The sequence below is a fragment of the Apodemus sylvaticus genome, chromosome 5 (assembly GCF_947179515.1).
Source record: "Apodemus sylvaticus chromosome 5, mApoSyl1.1, whole genome shotgun sequence".
Lineage (NCBI taxonomy): Eukaryota > Metazoa > Chordata > Mammalia > Rodentia > Muridae > Apodemus > Apodemus sylvaticus.
The window spans coordinates 102,539,721-102,555,925 of NC_067476.1; the positions used below are offsets into that span (position 1 = coordinate 102,539,721).

A 16,205-nucleotide genomic window follows, 5' to 3' on the forward strand; every position below is an offset into this window, starting at 1 on the left:
AAATTCTTTCTATTGCACTGATAAGACACAGGTGTGTGCTTTGGTGTGTTGTCTTACTTCTGTGTTAGGAAGCTCTGTAGGGATTAGGAATTGGCATGTGAGAGAGACAAGAAGAAAGATGGCAACTTCTTTTGTCTTGATTCCTGAGACAGTTTCCTAAATTACTTATCTTCACTCCAGAGCTGTTAACAGGCTCCTTCAGTTATCTATTAAGGTGAGAGAGTTTAAATCCCTTAAAAATTATATTTATTAATTTCAGTAGTATTGCAGACAGATGGAAAGTCCTGTATTTTAAACCCAAGTTCCTAAACGGCAACAAAGAAAAATGTAATTTTAAAAATAACTTTCTTTTAAAAATAGCCAGTGACAGAAATTTTGGGAATAATATAGGCTATAAATGCTTAAAAAGAAGTCACTGAGTACATATACTATTCTGACATTGTGATTCATGCAGTGAATTTTGATGTGTCTAAAAATTCTCATATCTAAAATTGGTTTGGGGCTGCCCTGGTGGCTCGTAATTGTAATCCCAGGACTGGACAGGTTAAGGCAAGAGGATTATTAACTAGTTCCAGGCCAACCAGGGCTACTTAGTGATTGATACTTTTGAAATGATTACAGCTATTTATACTTTTCTCATATATTATAGCTAACAAACTTCAAAGCTTGAAATTTATATTGAGAGACATTGAAAAATTCAGTAAGTAGATATACCATGTTATTAGGTTGGGATAATAAAAGAGCTAAGAATAACCACTATATACAAACCACAAACTCTAAAAGAACAGAAATTAAGTTTAAAGGCAGAAACAGATAGATCTGAGCTTGAGGCCACTGTGATCTACATAGCAAGTTGAGAATAGCCATGGTTTCACAATGAGGTCCTACCAATGAATGAGTGAATCAATCTTTAATTTTAGTTAAAATTTGAACACTATAGGTAAAATGTACTATTTAATAAATTGTGGCCATCTAGTACACCTTGGAGAAAAGAAACTAATAATTTAGGAAGTTTGGGATGGTGTAGTTTCATAACTTGTGAAATGAAATAGACCTGACATTGAATTTCAGTAAAACATTAAAACTACTTCTTTTTTTAAATCTAGGTGTCATAGCCATATCTCTGCAGATGAAAAAGCTTCTGAAAAGAGTCAAAAGGTATTTAGAATGTATCTAATGGAATTATTTAATAAAATTGGTGACATTTGTTTTATGATTAAAAAAATAAGATCTATTCATTAATTTATTAATGACTTTTTTTTAGGTCATTTTACTTGCCCTCTACAAATATACTGTGTGTGTGTGTGTGTGTGTGTGTGTGTGTGTGTGTGTGTGTGTGTGTGTTTTGATTTTTCTTAATTTTAGTCCTTGGAGGACAGAATTTGGAGGAGTTAAAAATAGAGTTTATGAAGATAGATTTGTTTATTTGAAAGCAATATATATGTATGAGATAAAATAATAGTGGTAAACTTAAAAATTAAGATACTATAACCCAAAAGTAAAATATGGAAGATTTAGTCAAATTTTCAAAACTGAGCAAGAAGGAAGAATTGATAATTATTTTATAAAGGAAATAGACAAGTTGTTATATTCATGTTGCTCAAGGATCAGCAGAAAAACAAGAGTTAAATTGTATTTAGATATAGTGCTGAGATACACACAAGTAAAGTGAGCAGAATCCTCTTGTGATCTCAAGAAGTCAGTCTAGATCATTGGCAACAGCATAAATAAGTTTATATTATTAAGAATCAAAAGAAGCCACACACAAATAACACAGCATTTCTGAGGATTCTGCTGGAGGTGATAGGTATATTTTCAATTTATTAAAAGATCTGCATATGTTTATACCTCTATACATGTCAGTAACATCTTTTTAGGAAACTTATTTTATTTTAGGGCTGGAGAGTTGCCTCAGTAGTTAATAGCATGTACTGGCCATGACAGGCTTACAATCACCTGTAACTCCAGTTCCATTGGGATCTGATAATTCTGGCCTCTGCTGGCACCTATACTTGGGTACACAAGCCTACACAAAAGACACACATGTAAGAAGACTATTTTAGTTCTCTTAACTCCCTGCCAGTCCTCCCAGCCTCTTTAAATTTCTCCCAACCATTCCACCCTCAGTTCCCTAGCAGTTTGCTTAAACAATCCCTTCTCCCAGTTTTCCCAATACTAGCAGCTCCAAACTATAACAACTTTTCTAGCCTGTCTCTTCAACTCAGCTTTTCCTGCCTCGATTGTCTTCTAACAATGTCTTCTGCCACTAACTGCCTTTGCTTTCAATCTGCTAACCCTAACCTCACCCTATCCCCACCCCTCCATCTCAGGATCAGCTGGCTATTTTATATCCTTTCCTATTCCCAGAAATCCAAAGCAATCAACACTGAAGTATCAAACAGCTAAGAATTCTTAAAGGGCCAGTTGACTAGCAACTGGGGATCCATTTAAGGGCGACCAGGTACATAGATAAGTCATAATACATTTCTCCCCATTTGTTTAGCTATTAATTATACAGTTTTGAAGCTGCCCTGGTGTGAAGCAGCTGCACCATGCTACTGGTGTGTGTGTGTGTGTGTGTGTGTGTGTGTGTGTGTGTGTGTGTGTGTGTTTATGTACTTTTCCCAATGTCTTTCCCAGGGTTCTCAGGTGTCTGATGTCTTTCTATTGATATCTCAACACATCCACAACTGAGAAAGCACCAATGATTCTTTTTCCTTTAACTTGCGTATGACTTCCTGCACCTTTTATACTCCTGGACTGTCTTCTCTTCTAGCATCTTGTATTCTGGAGTGCCTCGCTGAATTCTCATAATTTCTATCCCGAACTCTGTGAACCTGACATGGGCATATAGGATGTAGTATTCGGTATAGTCTGTCTTAAAGGCCTGCTCATAAGGCCTGTTACTCTGCACCGTGGATGGCTCTGCATTGCAAGAGACCAAAGTTTTGCTCATAGGTTTCTCAGTGGTTAGGTGCTGAATGTTTCTTGTCCAGTCTTCTCTGGCTGGCAGGGGAAGGCAGTAGCTGGTTAGGCTCCCTTCTTTGCTCTTTTTAAGTCAGTGGAGAAGGCTTTCAGAAAACCTCCCCTGCTCACCTCTGAGCTTCATTAGTTTTGATGGTATCCAAAGCTTTTCATTTCCTGTAGAAATATAAACAAATCTGCATCTTCAACACAAAACATTTCGTTGACTTCATTTCTGATGTTAATATATCCTTATAGTATTTAGGCTGATTTAATTCAACAGGCTTTTTTTTTTTTCTATAATTCATTATCTCTTAGCTGCTGTTGTTCCTTTCTCATTAATGCTTAGAAAATTTAAAGTTAATGGAGCACTATTTAGCCTATCCCAGGGGGTCTTTATTCTTCCTTTTTGTTTTATAAGCATTTCCTTTAAGGTGCAATTAGATCTTTCTCCAGTTGCTTGTCTTATACTTTCATGTGCTTTATATTATCTGCAAAGAATTCCTTCATCTTACTTGAGACATATTCGGGAGCATTGTCAATCTTAATTTGTACAGGTATCCCCATAATAGTCATTACTTCCAGTAAATATATAATTACAGAATCAACTTTTTCAAAACTAAAAGCAGTTGCCCATTGAATCCCTGAGTCTGTATCAGTGGTAAGGTGTATAAACTTTAGTTTTCAAAATTCTATACAATGATACATATCTGTTGCGTTTAGAGTTACTAGCAGAAGGTAATGGAGGAGTTTGTTTATACAAAGAACAAGTAGAACACTTTTTTATAATTTCCTTGGCTTGTTGCCAGGTGATAGAAATTTTTTTTTCTTGAAACCTATATTGTTAACATAGTGGAGTTTTTGTTTTTTGTTTTTTAATCAAATTTTGAGGCTCCTAACATATTTCCTATTATACTATTTTATCAGTTTCTTTCACAACTGTCAGATGTGTTAACATTCTCCATTTCCCCAATTTCTTTCTTACAATAAATGCAGGGGAATTCCATGGGCTAGTAGATGATCCATAGAAATGACAGTACCAAAATCTTGCCAGCACTTAGCTCTCTGCCTGGTACAGCAATCAGCAGGGACACACCTTCATACAATGTAAGGAAAGGGCATCTCAACACAAGATTTTTGTGAAATGATAGGTCCATCAGCTCCTGTATCCACCAAACCTTCTATTTCAATGTCATTCACTTGTAACATTAATTTTGGCCTCTGATCATTAACAACTGTTTGCCAAAATATATGTTATTCTGTATTTCCAAACCTTCCTGGCTAAAGGAGCTGGTGAGATGGCTTAGCTTTAAACTTGATAATCTGTGTTTCACCCTAAAATTCATGTGGTAGAAGGAGAGAGCTGACTCCCAAAAGTTTTTCTCTGACTTGCACATGTGCAGTGTGTCATGCTTGCCCTCACCACCACCTGCACAAATAACAGGGTTGGAGAGAAAGGTTATTTACAAGAGAGTGGCAGTTGATCTTTTCCCCAAATGTGAAAGGTCTTACCCACATTAAAATTTTATATGTTTTGGGGGATTGTTGTCAGGGGTTTGTGCTTGCCAGATTTTGGGGCTATGGATGGATATCAAATGTCATTTGAGATAGGCTCTCTCACTGAACAGGAAATTCACTATTGGAGCTTGACTGGCTGGCTGGCCTGTAAGCCCCCAACTCTGCCTGTTGATATTTTCCAATGCAGGCATACTTCTGCTCAGCTTTGCTATGGATGCTGAAGACTCAGGTCCTCATGCATGTACAGCAACCCTCTGTCCACTGAGCTATTTCTCTAGTCTTAAAATAGTTTTATTTCGGGCTGGAGAGATGGCTCAGCGGTTAAGAGCACTGACTGCTCTTCCAAAGGTCCCGTGTTCAAGTCCCAGCAACCACATGGTGGCTCACAGCCATCTGTAAAGAGATCTGACACCCTCTTCCGGTCCATCTGAGGATAACTACAGTGTACTTACATATAATAATAAATAAATCTTTAAAAAAAATAGTTTTATTTCTGACACCAGTGGTGGTGCACACCTTTAATCCCAGTACTCAGGAGGTAGAGGCAGGTGGATCTCTGTGAGTTATAGGCCAGCCTGGTATACAAAGTGAGTTCTAGGATAGCCAGGGCTGTAAAACAGAGAAATCCTGACTCAAAAAAAAAAAAAAGGTTTTTTTTATATTTTTTTTCTACTAATCAAGATTATGATTTTTCAACTGATCATGGTTCTTAGGGGCTCACAGAGACTGAAGGAACAGTCATTAATCCTGTTTGGGTCTGAGCTAGGTCATCTGTACATATATTGCATTTGGTTGCGTAGCTTGGTGTTCTTGTGGGACTTCTCTTAACAATGGGAGTGGAGAGTGTGTCCGACTCGTTTGCCTACTCTTAGGACCCTTTTCTCCTACTGGGTTGTCTTGTCCAGCCTTGTTAAAATGGTTTGTGCCCAGACTTTATAACTTCTTTAGTTGATATCCTTGGGAAGCCTGCTTTTTTTTTTTTTTTTTTTTTTTTTTAAGGGAAACTGAGGAAGAGTAGATGTAGAGAAGAAGGAGGTATGAGGGAGAGGTTGGGAGCAGGGGAAACTAATTGGAATGTAATATATGTAAAGATTGAAAGTTTAAAAAAAAACTTTTTTTAAAAGAAAAACAAAAGATTGTGGGGTGTTGTTGTTGTTGTCGTCGTCGTCGTCGTCATGTCCTGAAAATTAAGGATTAATTGGATTTAAAAAGTTATTCCAGATCTTTCCTTCCTATACCTCCAGATGCTCTCTCATTTGAGAATCACCAAAACTTGAGCTGGAAAGTAATATGATTATATAGTATATATTAGAATTCATACTGTTGATATTGGTGAAATAAGGAAAGATAGATTGGAAAGGTGAAGAATTGAGAAAACTTTATAAAAGGCCAGACAAAGTGTATCTGATTTAGAACAGTATCGTTTGGGATAGAGGAAGGTGCTGAGGAAACACTCTTTTTGGACAGGTTTCATTAATTTCTTCAAAATTGAAAGATGATTGCTGGAGTGATAAACCACACAAAGAAACAGAAGCTTTTGCATATTACCGGCGGACACACACTGCCAATGAGCGGCGGCGGCGTGGTGAAATGAGGGAGCTTTTTGAAAAATTGAAGATTACATTAGGATTACTTCATTCTTCCAAAGTTTCCAAAAGTCTCATTCTTAATCGGGTAAGTATTGTGGAAATCACATATACAAACATAAGTTCAATTAAGAGAAATTTAAAGATACTGTAAGAAAGGAAATTCATTGTTATATGAGGGAAATGGAAGCAGAGTTACTTGTATTTAACAGTTGAGTGAAGTTAGTGGCTAGTCATGGCAGCTTATACCTGTTATGCCAGCACTTGAGAGGCTGAAGAGGAAGATTGCCATGAATTCAAGGTCAGCCTGAGCTATAGAGTGATGCTATATCACAGGCAGGACTAGTGAGTGAGCAATACATACTGCAGGGGGGGGGGGGGAAATCATTAAGTCAGAGTTACTTTATGTTGATTGTTAAGAACAGGGAAGAGTGTGTGTGTATGTGTGTGTGTGTGTGTCTTGGTGGTGGTGGTATGCAAGTAAGCACGTGAGCCTATGACTACATGTTCCCATGAGTGTGTATGCAGGGATCAGAGGAGGATGTTGGGCGTTTTCTTTTTTATTACTTTGAGACAGGGTCTCTCATGAAACTAGCAGCTTGCCTTTATGGCTAGGCTGGATGGCCATCGATCTCTTGGGATCTGTCTTTCTTATTCCAATGCTAGGGTTATAGGTTTGGGCAATTGTACTTGGCTTTTTACATGAGTGCTGGGGATTCAAACTCAGATTCTCGTGCCTGTAAGGTTAGTGCTGCTGTTGTTACCCAGTGAGCCATTTCCATAGCCCCAAACATTTAAGTTCTTAAGTTAGAAGCTGAGAGCTGGGAAGATAACTCAGTTGACAGTGCTTACTTTGCAAGCATGAAAAAATGAATTTCATAACACCAGAATCTACATTTAAAAAAAAAAATGCCGGGTAGGGCTAGAAAGACAGCTCAGTGGTTATAAGCATTTGGTATTCTACGAGAGGATCCAGGTCCATTCCTAGTACCCTTGTACTCACAACCCCTGTAACTCCAAGGAGGCCACAGCCTCTTCTGTTCCGTTCTCTTAACAGCACAGCCACATACGTGATAGATACACACAGAAATAGAAGAACAAAACCACCAAGAAAAAAGAAAAAGAAAAAAGAAAGTTGACATGGTGGCACATGCTTTTAATTCCAGCTTTGGCTAGGTAGATCTGGAGCCTCACTGGTCAGCCAGCTTAGCCTGCTTGGTAAGCTCCAGGGCAATGAGATCAGGTTAAAAGAAAGGTAGTGCTGAGGAGGAAAACTTGGACTAAGTCTGTGTCCAAGTCCCTTTATATTATTCCTCAAAGTATTTACAACAGTTTATCATAGTGTAAAATGCATAGCATAAAAATAATTTAGCACATACATTTTTTTTTCCAGTAGAAATGGAACCCAGGGTTTCATGCATGTCAGGAAAGCACTCTACCACCAAATAACTATATCCATAATCCTTAGCATACTTTTACAATTTTTAAAGATTTTATTTATTTTATGTATGTGAGTATACTATCTCTGTCCTCAAACACACCAGAAGAGAACATCGGATCCCATTACTGATGTTTGTGAGCCACTGTGTGGTTGCTAGGAACTGAACTCAGGACCTCTGGAAGAATAGTCAGTGCTCCTAACTGCTGAGCCATCTCTCTAGTCCCATAGCACACTTCTTAATACTTAATGCAGACATTTAAAAAGAAAATAAACTACTCAACTTAGTAGAAGTTTTAACTCTGCACATAGGCCATCAAAGGTAACATTTCATTACTTTTAAGTAGAAGTTGGGGAAGTATACATCTAGTATTGATATTTCTCTGTTGAATTGTAACAGATTTTGTAAACATTTTTAAATTTGATTAAAATCTAAGCAGAAATATGTATTTTCTATTTTTCTTTTTAGTAGTGAAAAACCTGTTTAGCATTCAGTGATGATCATTGGTAATAATCATTCTTTACATTACCTAAAAATATAAGCTACAAAACAATTTTAAAAATACTGTTGGGTTGAGGATATAGCTCAGAGATAGAATACTTGCCTAGCATGAACAAGGCCCTGAAGTTCTATTCCCAGCACCAGAATCAGTGGCTCAATATATTATTCAATTTCTGAAACATGATCAGTTGTTTTATAATGTTCTCTAAAATACTACCTTAAAATACGTTCATTTGTGTAGGCCCCCTGTACTTTTTGGAGTACAGGTGAATGGTCCATTGACATTACTGTTTTTATTCTAGGCATTCAGTGAAATTCAAGGACTAACAGACCAGGCAGATAAATTGATAGGGCAGAAAAATCTCCTGAGTCGAAAACGAAGTATTTTAATACGGAAGGTATCGTCTCTTTCAGGTAAGCTATGTAAAAGTTTCTGGGAAAGAAAGAGCACAGTGACAGCATTAGCAAGGACTCCGAGCCTTTCAGAGGCTGTTGAGGTTAAGGAGCGGCATCTCAGGCTTACACCAGGGTTAACTTTGAGCACATCATATTTTCTGAATTGTAATAATCACCCTTGCCTCTCAGTTTTGGGGAATATAGTTATCAACTAGATAACAGCTAACTATTTTCATTGTTATGTGGTATCATGCAGAGAGTGATGCTTTACTCCCTGTTTACCTGCAGGGAAGACAGAAGAAGTGGTCCTGAAGAAACTAGAGTATATTTATGCAAAACAACAAGCACTAGAGGCACAAAAACGAAAAAAGAAGATGGGATCAGATGAATTTGGTATGTCTCCTAGAATTGGCACACAGCTGGAGGGATCTTCTTCATTGTCTGTAGATCTCGGACAGATGCTCATGAGTAACAGAAGGGGGAAACCTTTGATTCTTTCCAGAAAAAGAGACCAGGCTACAGGTAGGAAGGGTATTTTTGCTTTTCTTAATGTAGATAAACATCAATATAGGTTGTAGTTCTAATTAAATGAATTAGGGGTGATTCTTAAGAAAAATAACTTTAAATAGTACCTTTCAACTTTTGGCTTTACATAATAAATAATTCCTAAGAGCTTAGTATTCTATTGTATATACCCTAGTTCTGATAGCAATCTACTTGTAACATGTTTTTAGTAAGTACATAATTGCTACTATATGTGAATTCTTCATTTTCTTGAATTTATTATGTATTGAGAAGTAAATTGGAACTTTTAAGATATTTTTGTTATTTTTTTGTTTTTTAACTTACAGTGGACATGGTGGTGTGTATCTATAGTCTAAGTTGCTTGGGAGGCTAAGACAGGCAAATTGCTTTAAGGTTCAGAATTGAGGTCGATCTAGGTAACTCAGTGAGGCTTTTGTTTATTTTAAAAAGTTTAATTTCTTTAAACTAGTCCACTTTTCATTGTCTTAATTAAGGAACAAAGCAAACTGGCTTGGAAGTAGCTACACTGATTTAATATTACTTGGTGACTTGTATGTTCTTTTTTATTCTTCAGACAGCTCTTAGTGTATGGACCAGAAAAATCTGACTTATATCAGTTCAGGTGGATTCTAAAACAAGAATTAGTTTTAACATTACAAAATAAAATAAATGACCCGAATTCACAAATGGAAAGAAACTATGGTCTAGAAACTTGAAGGACTTTGTTAAGAGCATATAGGATAGGAAGCCTGTGAATAGACTTGTGTGTGCCCTCATGTAAACTTAATTCTACCTTTCAAGTCAGCCTCTCTCTTGAGTACACTAACATTAATTGGACATTTGTTTTACTAATTTTTCATTTTCTTTACAGAAAATGCTTCGCCTTCTGACACTCCACACTCCTCTGCCAACCTGGTGATGACTCCACAAGGGCAGTTACTTACCCTAAAAGGCCCCTTATTCTCAGGACCGGTGGTAGCAGTTTCTCCTGCTCTCTTAGAAGGTGGTCTGAAACCTCAAGTTGCAAGCAGTACTGTGGCTCAATCAGGTATGTGGTGGTATTCTATGATTCTCAGTTATATACTATGGTTAAGAAATGGTCCATCGATAGAGGAAGTCTTTAAATTTGATATAGGAAGCCTTTAAATCTGTAGTTTCCTAAAGCTGTTTTATGGCATTTGCTTTGTTAAGAATTGGTCTTCCTAGCTTGGTTTGATTGGTGGCTTACCTGGAATTGGAAACTGTTTCGTGAAGTCTAGTGAAATTTCTAAGCAGGGGAAGCATTAAAATGGTATCCAAGTGAAATACTGATGTAGAAGGGTCAATATTTAAGTTCTTGGTGTTGATCATTGTTTTGGGTTATACTTGGAATGGGGGCACTCCCATGTTCCAGTCCCAGTGCATTGTTTTGAGAACCCTTCCTTTTTGCTAAAATATTATTTTGGTGGTTTGAGTTCTAGGCATCCGAATCTCTGTTAAGGGAGGGGAGGGGTAGTCTCATGTGTTTTGTTGTTGTTGTTGTTAACGACGACATTGCAACCTTTTTTGTTTGTTGTCATTTTTGTTTGGTCTTAACAGTGCTGGTCCTACAGTTCCATTTTCCCTTCTAACTATCAGTTAGTTGGGTGATGTGTTTCTGCCTCAGGACAAAAATTAGTTTAGCAAGCTGTTTTTGTTTTTGTTTTGTTTTGTTTTGTTTTGTTTTTTGATGGTGGCCTGAGCCCATAATCCCAGCACGTAGGAAACACAAGACAAGATTTTTGTGAGTTGGTGCCCTGGACTTTATATGAAGATTCTGATTCTGTCCAAACCTAGGACATGTATTTACTTAGCATAGGCAAGTACCTGGGTTCAGTCTTGCTCTCTGCTCTCCCGGTTCAGAAAAAGAAAAGAGTTATTTTGTGGAGATTTTCTAAAATTATAATTAAGGGGAACTATTGTACCTAAGTGTCTTAACTAGATTTTACTTGACTATTGCTGTTTCAGCCATTATTCTATTATTTTGTCTTTTTCCCCCCCAGAGCTGAGGACCAAACCCAGGGCCTTGCACTTACTAGGCAAGTGTTCTACCACTCAGCTAAATCCCCAACCCCTCAGCCATTATTCTGACAAAAGTGGACTAAGATAGACTGGGGAAGGAGAGAGAGAAAAAGAGATTCTCATTACTGTAAATCTAATGAACTCTCTTTAATTTTTGATTTTCAGAGAACGATGACTTATTTATGATGCCACGAATTGTCAATGTGACATCATTGGCTGCAGAGGAAGATTTGGGAGGTATGAGTGGCAACAAATACATTCATGAAGTTCCTGATGGCAAGCCACTTGACCACCTGAGAGACATTGTTGGGGGTGACACTAGCTCCTTAAAAGATACAGAGAGGATCTCTTCCAGAGGAAACCATCGAGACAGCAGAATGGCACTGGGTCCAACACAAGTGTTTTTGGCAAATAAAGATTCTGGGTTTCCACATGTAGCCGATGTTTCCACTATGCAGACAGCACAGGAGTTTATACCTAAAAAAATATCTGGTGATCTGAGAGGGCATCGGTATAAATGGAAGGAGTGTGAGTTGAGAGGAGAGAGACTAAAGTCAAAGGAGTCTCAATTTCATAAATTAAAGATGAAGGATCTCAAGGACTCCAGCATAGAGATGGAGCTGAGGGAAGTAGCCTCAGCTATTGAGGAAGCAGCCCTCGATCCCAGCGAGCTGCTGACTAACACAGAAGATGAGGATGACACTGACGAGACGCTGACTTCACTACTCAATGAAATTGCTTTTCTTAATCAGCAACTAAATGATGACTCTGGCCTGGCTGAACTGTCTGGTTCTATGGATACAGAATTCCCAGGGGACGCTCAGAGAGCTTTTATCAGTAAACTTGCTCCTGGGAACAGATCAGCTTTCCAGGTTGGACATTTGGGGACAGGGGTGAAAGAGTTGCCTGATGTCCAAGAGGAGAGTGAATCCATCAGTCCTCTCCTCTTACACTTGGAAGATGATGATTTTTCTGAGAATGAAAAACAGCTTGGGGACACAGCCTCTGAGCCAGATGTCCTTAAGATTGTTATTGACTCTGAGATAAAGGATTCTCTTGTTTCCCATAGGAAATCTAGTGATGGAGGGCAGAATACTTCTGGTCTCCATGCAGAGCCTGAAAGCGTATCTTCTCCTCCCATCTTACACATGAAGACTAGCCCGGAGAACAGCAACACAGATACTTTGTGGAGGCCCATGCCAAAGTTGGCCCCTTTAGGTTTAAAAGTAGCTCATCCCCCCAGTGATGTCGACGGTCAGAGTCTCAAGGTGATGCCTGCCTTGGCACCTATAGCTTCCAAAGTTGGGTCAGTTGGACACAAAATGAACTTAACAGGAAGTGACCAGGAAGGTCGGGGGAGCAAGGTCATGCCTACATTGGCACCTGTTGGACCTAAATTGGGCAACTCTGGGGTTCCATCAAGTTCATCAGGGAAATGAACTTGTTCGTCCTCATGCAAAAGCCAGGCAATGAGGGGAAATTGAATTCCACCTCCTTTCTCTGTAGTGGGCATCTGTGTGTTTGTATTATGGAACTATTATCTTTGACTTAATTATGTGTGAATATTAATGGAGAAAGGGGGTGTAGGGTGCTGGTACTGGTGTTTGAAATTCTGATCATGTTAAAAATGTGTTACCTCACTTGTGGTGCTGGGTCCCCTCATCTTCTCTAAGAAGGTGTGATTCCCTCTTGCCCAAGGAATTCATAACAAGATTCTGGCTCCATCAACTACCTTATTTTTTCCCCTGAGAAAATGCTTGAGACTTGGAATTACTATGGACTAAACAAACTATAAGTGATAGTTGTTGGCTCTGAAATCTGAGAATTATGATACAGTTGTGTGAAGGGATCTAGAAAGAACTTTAAGTCATTATTTCAATAGTAGGGTGTGGTAGGACTGGGCATGGTACTTGTAATTCCAGTACTTAGAAGCAGAAGGAGTGCAAGTTTGTGTCTACCCTGGGCTATCAAGGACACACACACACACAATTGGGGTGGGGGAGAGAATGCTATGGTAGATAGGAGGAATCTAAGGAATACCAAAGTGAAGGGATTTTGTTGTTAAGCAGAGTGTTGTTTCATATCCAGAATAGCTGTTCCCTTACCCTTTCAGTCATAATTAAAAACTTTAGCTTTCTGGTAAAGTAGAAATATACTTTTTACTTTTACTAATAACATACTTATTTTCAGAGACTTAAAAAAGAGATAATTCTTTATTTCTTTTGGGATATTACAAAGATTCATTCATAATACCAGGGATTTCTACTCATTATTTGTTTTTTGAAAATAGACATAGGGGGCAGCCCTTCCCTTTCCCAAATCATGTCACTCAAGAAACAGCTAAAATGAAAAGCAGTTTCTCCCTTAACCAGAGACCGTAGCCAAAATAATTTATGGGGCTGGATATTTCCCAAATGAAACCAGCCTCTAGGTGCTTGAAGGTTTTGTTCACTGTCACCTGCACAGGGTGTAAAGAAAAGGCGAGTCAGAGTGAGCAATTTTGACCAGGGAAGTAAGGCAGTATTTGAGTCACAAAATATATTTTTTATCTGCTATCATGGCATCAATGGTCTGTAGAGCTTTTTCACTCATTAACTGTCAGGGTATGAAGGACTGACAACCTGTAAAGATGAAGATATTTATATTTTTGTATAGTTGTTTTCATAGATTTCTCAAAGGATGAAGTTTTCGACCTAGAAGAGATTTGTATTGAGTATAGAAATGTTTCCTATCTAGTTTGTAAATAATCATGGTGCATTTGAGGGGTCTCTTGGAAACTCCTGAGGCAAGAATCACTGTTCTGAAAATGTATAGACTGAGATTTAGCTGCTGCATTTTGCCTTTCTTAAATAATTATATTTTGGAATGTAACCTGTTCTGTCTTCAATGACAGGATTTGCTTGTGTTGTAAAAACACATTAACACAAGTGCTTCCGGTGCCTGGGCTGTGCCTGGGTGATTGTATTTCTTTTACACTACTGCGTCGTTATCCTAAATCCCACTCTGTATCTTCTGACCTAGGTTGTGAGACCAACTTTGGAATGAATCTAGCCAGTGAATTACTTCCATGTTTGATTCCCTTTTTAGATTAACTCTGATAATCATTAGATTGAAATGATGAAAAACTGACACTGAAAAATGCAGTGGTAGTAAATCCTGCATTGGTTTTGTGCTGCATGCCCTAGGTAGGTCATCAGCACTTAACCCTTGCTGTTTACTACAAAAGCCTGATGTAGTAAAAGCAGTATTCCGCAGCTTCTCCTTCATCCTTTCTGCCCTTTACCCAGCTGACCTTATCCAATGCCTTAGCCAAGGAGTGCAGCACCTGTCGCCCTCGCTAACAGCTGTCCTCAGAGACAGGGCTAGTTCTTCAGCCCAGGTAGAGCAGTTCACAGTGGTTTTATTGCCTGTTTCTTTCCCGTGTTTCCTTCTGGCTTCCTGGAGCCCATTTGGGTTTTGAGAGTCAGACAAGAAACAAGACAAGGGAGTGAATAATCCTCAGGAAAAGAAGGACCATTGTAGCTTCTAAATACTTTTTTCTCCTTTTTTCTTTTTCTTTCTTTTCTTTTTTTATTTGAAAAAAGCATAGACAAAACAGGTCAGGGTTTATTCTTAATTGGAAGATACTTGCCTGTGTTTATGAAAGATGTACAAAGATAGAGATGAGATTTGGTTCCAAGTGTTCAGGGAAAGCTGCAGATGTCATTGCAAACTCCCAAGATACATTGTTCTTAAGACAGATTTAGGAGCTATCAGGTCTATTTTGAGGAGGGTTTAGTCTTTAGAACAATCTTGTAGTCTTGACAGAAATCCAAAATCTCCCTAAACTCCTACCCTTTAACCTTACATTAGGAGAAACTGATCTATTAAAATTACATGTATGATTATGAAAAGTGAATTTAAGTAAGAACATTGGAGGAACCTGGAAAAAAGCTCCCACCCTAACTAAGAAGCATGATCTCAGTAGACCAATAACTCGCCTTTTTTTATACACCTGTAAATAAATGGAATGTTTTTAAGAATATAATTATGTCAGATTTAGCATTTTCTTTTATATATTAAATATATATCTTTCATTTCTGCTTTTGAAAGTGATTATTTTTTTAGAAATAACAGAAGTTTGGCAGTTGAAAGGCAAGACATGTGAACCTGAAATAAACCAGTTATTCTAATTAAAGCAGAACTTGGTGTTGGGAGGTTTGTGTCTGGTTGGAAAATTCTTTATGCCCTCAGTCATATTTGAGAGAGGATTCCACTGAAGTGATCTTTTCAGAAGCTTCTTGACTTGAAAGCTTTTGATCTGTCATTTGGGAAGACCTTTGGTATTCTAGTCCTTGTAGCATTCCTTATTTGGGACTTCAAGATTAGGTACAATTTGGTGGCAAAAATTTGCTGTTCTATAGTGAGAATAGTTTCACAATACCACTGTGTCACTGTCTTTATCCGCTGCCTTAGGGAACAACAGGACAGAAATACAATCTTAGTGGCTAGAGATAATAGGTGTTCTTTTTAAATATATGTGTGTAAAGTATATGTGTGCTGGGTGTGTGTGCCGTGTTGTGCACGTGGAGTTCAAAGGACAACTTTGTGGAGTCACTTCTCTCCTACCAGGGATCCAACTTATGGCAAACTCTTTAACTCACTGAGCTATCTTGACAGCTTAATAGTTGTTCTTAAGATGTTAGGGGTTTCATACTTAACAAAGTGTTCTTATGGGAGTCTTTTAAACATTGAACTGTTCCTGACTTATTTAAGGTCATTGACAAAGTGTTTACTTTGTATACTTTTATGATAAAATTTTTTGTTCCCTCAGAATCGTGGATGAAATTGAAATGTAGACCCTTCCTACAGTTTTGAAAATGTTTTGAGCAGAGAAGACAGTAGACATCTATACATCCATTTGCTTGTTTAGTTTTTGAGATGGTCTCACTATGCAAGTTGTGGCCTGGAATTCTGTGGAGACCAAACTAGCCCTGAACTCACCACGATCCACTTCCCTCTGCCTGCTGGGATTGAAGGCATATGCCATCAAGCACATCTTTTTTTTTTTTTTTTATATTTATTTATTTATTATACGTAAATACACTGTAAAGAGGGTGTCAGATCTCTTTACGGATGGTTGTGAGCCACCATGTGGATGCCGGGATTTGAACTCATGACCTTTGGAAGAGCAGTCGGTGCTCTTACCAGCTGAGCCATCTCTCCAGCCCCAAGCACATCTTTTTATATATACACA

At 38.1% G+C, this 16,205-nt stretch overlaps 1 protein-coding gene across 8 annotated transcripts in view; it reads left to right on the top strand.

The window, feature by feature from the left end:
• Mga (MAX dimerization protein MGA) overlaps positions 1–15,045 on the top strand; it is an 81,220-nt gene extending 66,175 nt beyond the window's left edge. For 7 of the 8 annotated variants that reach the window (XM_052183293.1, XM_052183291.1, XM_052183290.1 and 4 more), the window contains exons 19-24: positions 1,107–1,158; positions 5,950–6,156; positions 8,311–8,422; positions 8,693–8,926; positions 9,801–9,977; positions 11,135–15,045. In XM_052183293.1, coding sequence (XP_052039253.1) covers positions 1,107–1,158; positions 5,950–6,156; positions 8,311–8,422; positions 8,693–8,926; positions 9,801–9,977; positions 11,135–12,408 — 2,056 coding nt within the window. In that variant the 3' untranslated portion in view covers positions 12,409–15,045. The remainder of the gene's footprint in view (positions 1–1,106; positions 1,159–5,949; positions 6,157–8,310; positions 8,423–8,692; positions 8,927–9,800; positions 9,978–11,134) is intronic. The other variant, XM_052183295.1, reaches the window with a different exon arrangement.
• Positions 15,046–16,205: the final 1,160 nt, after the last annotated feature.